Raw genomic sequence first — 12,017 nt, 5'->3', positions numbered from 1 at the left:
TCAAATTAATTTTTGTTGTTTAATTTACAATTGGAATGCATTTTGGTTGAAATTTTGACAATCGTTTTTATCGATAACCATACAATTCGTAAAAAGAATTAAATAATGGGAGTGGAAGTCCACCCAAAGGCTCAGCAGAGGTGTAAAATGCTGTTATTTGAGTATGCACATGTATGATTTATCTATTTTTACACTTCTTAGTCAATCGTGAAAAAACTATTTGGTGTCGAAAATGCTTTTAGTTTTTCTGCAGCCAAGATCAATGGGAAATCTTTTTCCGCAGCACTTTATTTTTTTTTACTTTCTTTTTATATGTACTCTCGCAACATGTTGCTACAAAGTATAATAGTTTTATTCACCTTATGGTTATTTGTAACACTTAAAACTAGATATAGAGTTATATGCACGTATTTTCCTGATAATATTGTGTCCGGGCGCTAAAAAGGTATAAAGTCGGGTCAATGCTTTCTGTAGCCCCCATAGACTTAATAAAAATATTTCAAAGTTCAAGTAGATTTCATACCATTTGGCACTTATGTATGTATGTCAATAAGTAAATTATCTTAATGAAACTCTTACATCATCTGTTTTGGTAATAAAAATACCAATTTTTGCAATGGATTTGCTGTTTTATAAACAAAAAACTTAACTACTGTTGAACGTGCCAAAATCGAATCACCGTAATCCATAAAAAAAACTTTGAGTAAGTGGGACTTCGAGTTATAGAAACTTGCCTGAACACACATAATATTTTTTGCTTGTTTGTTTCGGTGAAAAGAGATTGTAATTTGTACAGTGCTTTGTGGTGGTCGTCAGTGGTGTTAATATTCGTATTTAAATATGAATTTAAAATCGCAAAGGCCAGTTCAAGAGTTCGAGTTATGGAGAACTTCGACTTATCGAACTTCAACTGTATTTACAGTAAACAAGTGTAAATTATTCAAAAGTTGTCTCGAAAATTCATCGATAGTGCCCAATGGGTTAAAATGATATCATGAACTATCATTTTCCATTTCTGGTAAAGAGTAAGCATTAGACCAAATAAATAATTTGATGCAAGCATTGATCACAACAATGAAACTCACCGTTTTATTTCCTAGATTTTTCACACGACAATTTAAATATGCCGTTTTTCCGAGGAGTGCTGTTATATTTTTCGATGCAGCTTTGTCAAAGTATGGACCATTACGATTATCTTCCGTTACTTCAATCACATTACGATTGACGATGGATGTCCCCGAATAATGTGCGGTACTGTTCTTCTGCACACCTCCATAATATACCGAATTGCTCGCTGTACTAAATACTCCTACAGTTACGAAAGCAGTACTTGAAGTGACGATCGGTGATAGTGTGACGTAATTGGCCTTATTACGTATATCAGCCGCTGCTAATGAAACATTGATATCAGGATTTCCATTGCTTGCATTGTTTCTAGACCTAATGGTGTTGGCATCGCTAATGCTATCAAAATTACCGTTGGTATCAACTCCGCTTCCCGTAGGTATATTACTACTCAGGTTGTTGGAATTCTTTTGTTTAACTGAGTCCCGTTGCGATGCTAGAACTACAGATTAATTTATTATAAAAAAATATAAAATATGTTTCGAGATTTTTTCTTTAAAATTTATATTAATGGCTGCTCAAATACCCCGTTAGGGCTTTCTTTTTTTAAATAAAAAATTTTGTTAAAAAAAATATATATGTAACTACCAAAAATATAATCCCAAATTTAAAGATCTTTCTCAAATAAATAAATAAAGTTAATTTTCGCTGTATAATCACTTATCACCTGTATATTTTAAATATTAAAATAAAATCAGAACTTCATTAAATTTGAAAACGGATATTGTGACTCACCAGTGCTTTCCGATATCAAAACAGTCATTATAACAGCAAACAATAACATTATCGTATGTATTGAATCTGTCATTATGCTGTAGTTAACGCCCAATCTCCAGAAAGTCAGTCTATGTTTCGGCGTTAGCCCCTTCGATTTACCAAGAGTGCTAACAGTCATATTTCCCGATTTTCTGGTAACACAATTCCACTTTTGTAGCCTCCGGCAATACTTGTAAATAGTACATGTCCCCAATCTTTCATTTAAGGTCAACTGCATTCGATTTTGTCTGCTAAACCCTTTATCATTTAACAATTTACCGAATACTCGCCGTTGAAATTGTTGAATATATTGAGATCGATGTATCTTTGGGACAGTTGGAGAATTTGTAGAGCTCATGGTTTGTTTATATGTATATGGTATGTTCTCCAGGGAGTTAGGTTTGAATACAGATATATTTACGTTTTAAATTTATTTAATCGAAGTGAGTACTTTAGGAGGGGAGTGACCAATGTGGCTCTTTTGAGTCGAATTGCTGTTAAAACAGCTTCTTAACATTATAAAGTGCATATCTATTTTGAGTGGAACAAATAAGCATGCGAAAGTAAAATCTTTTGATTTTCTGGATCTCTTAAAATGTCCGTTTGTTAGTGTCTATTGCAAAGTGACAATTCACAACCCCTTTCTATTTGACCTCTAAATGTGTCTGGTTAGCTCACAGTAAAGTAGGATTATTGACCATGAAATAATCTGCAAGTCCTTGTGATATTTAGTATTCCACAATCTTGTGTCATCATTATTCGTAGTAAAAGCTTGATTGTCATTTAAATCTGAAACTGAGGTAAAAAAAATTGTGTATGATTTATAATAATAATTAAATCACGTTATTTTCTATTTTGCAATAAAATTCATTTATTCCCATAGGGCTATTTTAATAAATTTGGTATAATAAATAAATAAATTTGATTATAATCTTGAACTGGAAGTACCATTACTTCATAATTATAAAGGCCCATGCACATACAACTTTCCTCGCTTTGCGTGACATTTCATATTGAAACAATGAAGCGGAGAAAACAAAGGGTATGGCGCAATGAACGCTTTGCTTTCAGTGTTTCTCTGTAATAAAAATGATGAGTAGTGCTTGGCAAAGTGTAAAAAGATGAGAGCTGCCAAACAATATGCTTGGCTTCGCGTCGAAAACTTTTTACGTGAACGTACTCATACAAAAGCGTGCATCGAACTTTTCTGTCAAAACAAATATCATCAAGCAAAGCGAACCAAAATTGCAATATGAATGAGCCTTAAAGCGCAGATGAAAAACTACAATGAAAGAAGAAAATATTCAACAAAATATCCACCCTAACGATTTGACTGGAGAAGTAGTTTTTGTTTCTTAGTAAGAACTACCTGCATACGTTCGTATTTCAAATAATAATAAATTATCATGGCGGCGTCATTGGGCCGTACTTCTTCCGTGATGATCAAGACCGGCACGTTACTGTGAATGGGAATCGCTACCGCTCAATGATAACCGAGTATTGTTGGCCCGAGTTGGATGTTATGGACTTGGACAATATGTGGTTCCAACAAGACGACGCTGCAAGCCACATAGCGAATGTCACAATCAATTTATTGAAAACCAAGTTTAGTGAACGGCAATGCAAAAAAAAACTCGAGTTCCATACATAATTGCATCGAATGTAGTTTCACAGGAATAAATCATTTCAGTGACATCACAAACCGTTTTTGTTTTATTTAAAAAGAACGTACATATATTGAAAATATGTACCATAAGAAGGCAATCTTATTACTGATTGCTTTTGAAAAAGAGTCCTTATACTATGTTCAGACCGAAAATTTAAAAGATTAGATTACATTTAATTATTTCATAACCCAACAGTGTTCTCACTGCCGTTAGAAAGATCAAAAAACAGCTGTTATTGTCATTCTTGAAGTCACATCGCTTAATATTTATCAAAAGAAAAGATTGTCATATATTATTTTGAAATAAAAGCCGTCTTTTCTCAAATGTTTTCCATATAATAGAAATAATGAATGCATTTTTTCATTTGTTAAGTCGATTTTCAGGTGAAATTAGATTCATTGCTATAAAATAAATGTGTTTGTTTACATTTTTTTCCCTTTGTAGTGTCTAAATCAGCTGTGATAATGTAACAGATTTCCAATGCAGACAAGTAGATGGCGCAAAATCAGAGTCGCACAAAGAGATTTTGCGTGGATCAGTTTCAAATCATTTCAATGAAGTGATTTGGAACTGTCATCATCTTGATAAATTTATAAGATTAGTGGGATAAACCACTCAACAGCCGGAATCGTGTGATTAAGTGTCGGTCTGAACATAGTATTACTCACCTTGAAAAATGTTTGAGAGTTAACTTGTTCAACTTCATGGGATTTGCTACACGTTCCATATATGTATATATGTATGTATGTATATATTGCAACTAACTACAAAAGGGTCTTAACTCATAAAATGACAAATGTTTGGGAGGAGCAGTTCCTGTAAGAAATATTAATTCGTTGTCCATAATGCAGAATACTTTCTTTAAAGATTTTCTACTTTAAAATAGAAATTAAGAGACATTTTTGGGTTAGAACATCGAATAACAGTGTGATAATCGTAATTATTTCATCAGAAGTGTTATAGTATTTCAAATAATCCACAAGAGACACAACTTCGCAGAGTACAGCAGAAAATTTACAATGGACATATCTTAGCAATAGCTACACAAGCAGAAATACTTGTAGTACTATTTAGCCAATACTACACAAGCGTGGCCAAAGGCACAATTAACACAAAAATAGATCTAACGGTGATTTTCCAGCTAAGTAACAATGAAATTCGTAGTATATTTTGCTCCTATTCTTTTTTATTTTATTTTTTATTTTTTTAAACCTTAGAAACTTTTTCAATTTTGTTTCGGCATTAGAAACTAAACAAGTAATAGAGAAAACCCTGAACAGGGTATATTAAGTTTGTCACGATGTTTGTAACACCCAGAAGGAAACGTCGGAGACCCTATAAAGTATATATATAAATGATCAGTATGTTGAGCTGAGTCGATTTAGCCATGTCCGTCCGTCTGTCTGTCTGTCTGTATATATACGAACCAGTCCCTCAGTTTTTAAGATATCCTTTTGAAATTTTGCAAACGTCATTATCTCTTCAAGAAGCTGCTCATTTGTCGGAACGATATCGGACCACTATAGCATATAGCTGCCATATAAACTGAACGATGGGAATCAAGTTCTTATATGGAAAACTATTTTTTAACATAAAATTTGTTTCAAAAACTCGATTTATTTCGAATAAATACTAACGTGAATTATTGAACGTGTAACATTCACTCGCGATCTATCAATCATCAATATAGATTTCGATTCAAATATCACAATATGCTCCATGTGACAGGGATTTAAAGATGACATAGATTTAAATACAATTAAATTGTCATCGGTTAACCATAGCATATAGCTGACATACAATCTGAACGACCGGAATCAAGAAATATGGACAATTTTGATATTAATTGACAAGATATGTAATGTTTAAATTAAGTTATAGATATTTCTAAGACAACAATGTAATCTTCAAAAAATTGTTTTGTCATGAGAAAAGAAACCATAAAACTAATATGAATAACCGTTTTTTCCTTTTATTAGTTTTTGGAAAACACAAAGGGCCAACGTTCACAGTTATCCAAGTGAAATGCATTGATTAGGATCAACCCCACGACCTAACTTAACATACAAATTTATTCAAATCTACTGAACATACATACATAGTTAGGGGTTTCATATAGTCTCATACAGTTATAAGTTATAACGAACCGAAAACATAGCGTTGAGAATTGAAATTGCGTCTACTCATTTTTGTATGTAATCCAATCACAATTTTTTTAAACAAGTGTAAACATTTATAATTTTATGATTTTACGATGAGTTATGACAACTTGTGAATTGATTACTTTAAACAGTGCTACAAAGAACTCAGAAACAACGGATCGAAGAAGCCAAAGAGTATGCCACAATAAACGTTATGTTTTCCGTAATTGTCCCTAATAATATGGCGACTGTTGCTTGGCAAAGCGTAAAAAGATTAGAGTTGTTGAATAAATGACAATTATACCATTAGTTTCCGTTGAGCAACCGCGAACCAGCGCAGGTCAATTTGTTTGCAAAACACAAATTTACAAGAATTAAAAAAAAAAAGCGGGAACTATTATTTTGTGCACCACTTTCTTGGCAAATTTATGAAATCTTGTTCGTTTAACAGAGATTATTTATACGAATATTGGAACGTACTCCTGTCCGGTTATAGGAATTGATTTCGCGTGAAAATAATAATGAAAACGTTGTGTTCGTGAATTTTGAGAGCTATCCGACTATGAAGACTGTCCATAATGGGGAATTTCACTACATATGTACATACGACATATAAAGCGCGCAGGGATTTAAGTAAAAAGAAGAAAAACGTTAACTTCGGCTGCACCGTAGCTAATATAACCTTCACAGATGCATTTCTTTTAGTAACTATGTGTTCAGTTTGTATGGAAGCTCTATGCTTTAGTAATCCGATGTGGACAATTTCTTCGGAGATTATATTATTACCTTAAGCACTAATCCATGTAAAATTTCGCGAAGATACCACATCAAATGCGAAAGTTTACTATACAAGCCCATTGATTCCGATCGTTCTGAGCAATTTCTTCCTTTCTTTCTATGTAGAACTCATACCAAATTTCGTGAAGTTATATCGTCAAATGAGGAAGTTTCCCATGCAAGCATTTGATTCCGATCGTTTAGTTTGAATGGTAGTTATATGCTATAGTAAGCCAATCTGAACAATTTCTTCGCATATTACATTATTTCTATAAACAATAACTCATACCAAATTTCGTGAATATATCTGGTCAAATGTGAAAGTTTTCCATACAAGAACTTGATTCCGATCGTTCTGTTTGTATGGCAGCTATACGTTATAGTTGTCCGATATCGGCAGTTCCGACAAATGAGCAGCTTTTTGAAGAGAGAATGACGTTTGCAAAATTTCAAAACGATATCTTAAAAACTGAGGGACTAGTTCACATATACACAAACAGACGGACGGCGGACAGACGGTCAGACAGACAGACGGACATGGCTAAATCAACTCAGCTCAACATACTAATCATTTATATGTATACTTTATAGGATCTCCGACGCTTCCTTTTGGGTGTTACAAACTTCGGGGCAAACTTAATATACCCTGTTCAGGGTATAAAAAACTTATGACCAACAAATTCGAAATTTAGTTTTTATTGATTACGATACACTATATCATATTACATACATATGTATGTATGTAAAAAGTTTCGAAGAAGAATCGGTTTTTGTTTGTTAATTTTTTATTTCCCCCGGAAACATGTGAAAAATGATGTGATGTTACGTTGTTTTATATTTTAGGTGAGGTTATACATTTACATACTACATATCCATAATTTACCAATGGATTAAAGAGATCACAATAAACACATTTGTTACCTTAATATGTGTACTCAGTTATAAATTAATGACTAACTTAAATTATATTTTTTTCATTCACTTCAAACTTTCAACAAATATGCGTAAATTTTGCATTTAATACACTTAAAAAATTAAGACGCAACTGATTTCTCTGTTTCACTTTTTATCCTGTTTCAGGTAGAATGAAAAACTATTTTAGACACCATTATATGAATTTGAATTTAATTCAACAAAAATCTTTCACCCACGGTAACTGTTAAATATTTCTGATGCGTATTTTTATTTTGGTATCCTAAGTATTTTTTTTTATTTTATGTATGTACGAATAAGTAAAATTTTCTTCTGTACTCGCTGAATCACCACGGAGAGACAGAAATACGAAAACGAATGAACCGTCCTTGACTCATGTAAATATCTCGGCACTTAGCACAACCACTTCACAATTTTATTCTCCTTCGCATGAGGAGGAGAGGACTGGATACGGGGTGTGGCGGAAGCTTTAACTAGTACCAACTGAAAATGGAGGCATAAAGCACAATTTCACATTTGCATGCTGAATTATTTATTAACTTTCTTACTTATACAGTTTTTGGATTAGTCGCACTTTTTCATTTCCTTACAAATATTCAAAATACTTAGCTGTACATCCAACCTTTCAAAAGTAATTCATTACTATTCGAAACCGATCACGGAATCTTTCCTCTTATTTTCAAATATACATATATATAAGCGCATTTAGCGTTTGTAATGCACAGATATATTTTATTACGGATGGTAATTTACATTTTGTGAAAAATATAGTGCATAAAGCAAACACCACAGTCACAAACACTTACACTAAACATTATGGCAGCAATTATAATATTACTCCATAAATATTAATTCCGAAACCGCCGTTTTGGTCGTTTTCCTCGGTTGAACGTCTTTACAACTCGATTGCACAGAGAGCACTGCCGAAAGGGATGAAAAAAGTGCCGACTTTGGGGCTCACAGAAGCGAATTTGCCAAAGCCGATACGTCCATATGTATTATCGAACAGTTTCGTGTTGTAGAAAATTGAGAACTGAGAGAGCTTAACCCCCAATAAATATGTACATTCCAGTTAAAACTAAAAATTCCAACAGAGATTACGTGGGTCTTGTAATCCTTGAGAGATTTCCTTAGTAGAACTGCAAATATATGCTGCAATGAGAGCTTAAAAAAGCTTTTACACTTCGTAATAGTCGCAGATACCTATTCGCTATCACTTACGTTTGCACTTAATGCTTCTGACGTATTTTTCAGTGAAAATTTTACATTTAAGAAACATGAGCCCACTTCCTCTGTACCATTGTACTCGTACTTAGAGCAACGTCAAATATGTGCAGTTGTTGTATACACAAAGCTTTTATGAAATAAACAAAAAATTTTTTGAAATGTTACAAATAAATTCGACATTAAATGTATTATATTAATACAGTAATATGCGAAACTTAGAGTATAAACGGTGACCGACAAAAGTTTAAACACGACTCACAAAAAACTAATTATTCAGGTTGCTACAACTTTCTTTTAATTTTGGAAAGACCGAAATATAACGAAAAATAATAAACTGCTGGAAGCTTTCTTAAGGGTTGTCGCGCTAAATACCTCATCTGTCCTTACGCTCTAAAAGCTCTCAGGTGTGCTCAATAAAATTCAAATTCCGACTTTGCAGTGGAGTGTTTAATTCCGCGGTGCATTTTAAAGCAATAACTATTACAATGTGAACCGTACGTTTGGGGTCGTTGTCCTATTGTAATATGTAGCTTTCACCAATTGTGACTTTACGAACACTATCTTTAAATTATTTTCAAAGGTATTCCAAATTGCTCCTGCCAGAAAACTAATTTCCTACTTGAGACGCAACAAAATATTCCCGAAATCGGATTTCCATAATTCAAAGCTCTTTCATTTATGCTCATAAGAAAATTGTAGTATTTTATCATTTTGCACATACAATATAACGGGTGCACCAGTAGAGGTACTTTTTTCAATAGTCTTTTTTGACAGATCACGCTTGAGTTGTGTCAAACTGTTATGTTATTTTCGTTCAGTATTATTTGGCATTTCATCGTGGAAAGACTTACCTCTGAACAACTTTTACAAATCATTCAACTTTATTACGAAAATTCATGTTCTGTAAAGTATGTATTTCGCGCGCTTCGCTCAAGTTATGGTCAACATAATCATCCTACTGAACGTACTATTCGCACCACCATCAACCATTTTGAGACCCAGCATTCATTATTGGATAATATTCGATTGAATAGACCACGTCCAACACGCAGTGAAGAACATATAGCAGCCGTAGCTGAGAGTGTATACGAAGACCGAGGAGAGTCGATTCGGCGCAGTTCGCAGCAACTTCGACTGACGTATGGAACGACTTGGCGCATTTTACGTCTAGGTCTTAAATTGATAGCGTACAAAATACAGCTTGTGCAAGAAATGAAGACGCTCGACCTTCCCAAGCGACAACGCTTGGCACTATGAAAAGATCCAAGATCCGACGCCCATCACATCAATCAATGGATTTACTGAGAGAATACTTCGATTTGGATCTTGAAGCAAAACATCACACGTGTCATTCACCAGTTACCCGTCATAATGTCGAAGATAATCATCAAAAAAGAAATGCCAAAGAATGTTCTTTCGAATGATAATAAACATTAAATTTGAAGTTTATGTATTTTTTCTTTAAGAAAGTAGGGAACTACGAAATGGATCACCCTCTATATACACTACAATACTTTAAAACAGAGTTGCGCATAAAATAGCTGAAATGTTGTTATCTACAACTCTCAAGTTCTAGTTTGCGTATATAGACAGACGAAGATGGCTAAATCGACTCAACTCATCATGCTAATCATTTAGATATCTATTTTATAGGATCCAAGACGTTTCCATTTGGGTGTTCCAAACATCGTGACTTAATATACCCGGTTCAGAGGCAGCTACATACAGAGGCAGCTATATACACATATATAAATTTAAAACCGATATTTAAACATCTAAGAAGCGCTAAGTTCGGATGCAACCGAATATTTTATACTCTTTTAGGACAACAAAGCAAGAGAAATACCTTAAGATGTAAAACGTCAACCTGAGTATCGAAATCCAAACAATTTTATATAGTACACTGTATATAGTACATACTATATAATATATATATAACAAAGTCACCCGGAAGTTCGATTATCTTTATATTAGATATATGGGGACTAAGGGAAGTATTGGTCCATTCAACCCATTTTTGACATACAGACATACCATTGTCAGGGAAGTACTATACCTGAATTTTAATTATATATCTCAGACATTGACCGATATTTTCTAACAAAAGCCAACAATAGGTACCGGAGTCTAAATATTCGATACCTAGGGGTGTAAACAGTTTTTGTTGGATTTGAACGATTTTTGATCATTAAGTGGCGTACGCTAAGGGCTTTATTCGCGCAAAGTTTAATCCCGTTATATTATTTGCTTTTTGATTTGCAATCAAATGAATTTTAAAATTGTGCTATATGGGAAGTAGACGGAGATTTTCGAACGTCCGACTTCGCTTATTTTTACAAAGTGACATAAGAATATGAAAAAACATGCCACCTACCAAAAGGGCCATCCATAAATTACGTTACACGAATTTAAGGACTTTTAACTATCATATGGAACTTGTTTCAGATGGGATGATGCTTGGAGATTTAATAATATCTGTAGTTGTAGAGGGAAGCGAGACGCATTTGTAGACAGAAAAAGAAAGAGGCCGAAATGCGTGAGTACGAACAGCTTGATAAGCTTGCCGACAGGGGTAATGCTCGAAAATTCTACGAAAAAATGCGGCGGTTTACAGAAGGTTTCAATACCGGAGCATTATCTTGTAGAACCCCCAAAGGTGATCTAGTCACCGATGCCCAGAGCATACTTGAATTATGGAGGGAACACTTTTCCAGCCTTCTGAATGGCAGTGACCGCACAACGCCGGGAGAAGGCGAACCCGATTCCCCAATCGATGACGATGGAGCAGACGTTCCATTACTCGGCCATGAAGAAGTTCGAATAGCAATTGCCCCCTGAAGAACAATAAAGCGGCAGGGGCCGACGGACTGCCGGCCGGGCTATTCAAACACGGCGGCGAAGAACTGATAAGGAGCATGCATCAGCTCCTTTGTAAAATATGGTCGGACGAAAGCCTGCCCAACGATTGGAATTTAAGTGTGATATGCCCAATCCATAAAAAAGGAGACCCCACAATCTGCGCCAACTACCGTGGGATTAGCCGTATAGCATATAAAGTTCTATCGAGCGTATTGTGTGAAAGATTAAAGCCCACCGTAAACAAACTGATTGGACCTGAACAGTGTGGCTTTAGACCTGGAAAATCAACAACCGACCAGATATTCACCATGCGCCAAATTTTGGAAAAGACCCGTGAAAGGAGAATCGACACACACCACCTATTTGTCGATTTCAAAGCTGCTTTCGACAGCACGAAAAGGAGCTGCCTTATTCCGCGATGTCTGAATTTGGTATCCCCGCAAAACTAATACGGCTGTGTAAACTGACGTTGAGCAATACCAAAAGCTCCGTCAGGATCGGGAAGGACCTCTACGAGCCGTTCGATACCAAA

The 12,017-nt window shown here is 34.6% G+C and overlaps 1 protein-coding gene across 5 annotated transcripts in view; it reads right to left on the bottom strand.

Moving 5' to 3' along the window:
- LOC105229496 (uncharacterized) overlaps positions 1-12,017 on the bottom strand; it is a 39,645-nt gene that overhangs the window by 8,519 nt on the left and 19,109 nt on the right. For 2 of the 5 annotated variants that reach the window (XM_049449373.1, XM_049449375.1), the window contains exons 2-3: positions 1,861-2,676; positions 1,086-1,567 (exon numbers count right to left, since the gene is read on the bottom strand). In XM_049449373.1, the coding sequence (XP_049305330.1) occupies positions 1,086-1,567; positions 1,861-2,239 (861 nt within the window). In that variant the 5' untranslated portion in view covers positions 2,240-2,676. Of the gene's footprint in view, positions 1-1,085; positions 1,568-1,860; positions 2,677-7,387; positions 8,131-8,205; positions 8,518-8,620; positions 8,898-12,017 lie in introns of those variants that run through there. The other 3 variants (XM_011209816.4, XM_011209815.4, XM_049449374.1) reach the window with 3 other exon arrangements.

The sequence above is a fragment of the Bactrocera dorsalis genome, chromosome 2, assembly GCF_023373825.1.
Source record: "Bactrocera dorsalis isolate Fly_Bdor chromosome 2, ASM2337382v1, whole genome shotgun sequence".
NCBI classification, from domain to species: Eukaryota; Metazoa; Arthropoda; class Insecta; order Diptera; family Tephritidae; genus Bactrocera; species Bactrocera dorsalis.
Note: the sequence above shows the minus strand (reverse complement) of the source record. Positions and strands in the feature narration are given on the sequence as shown.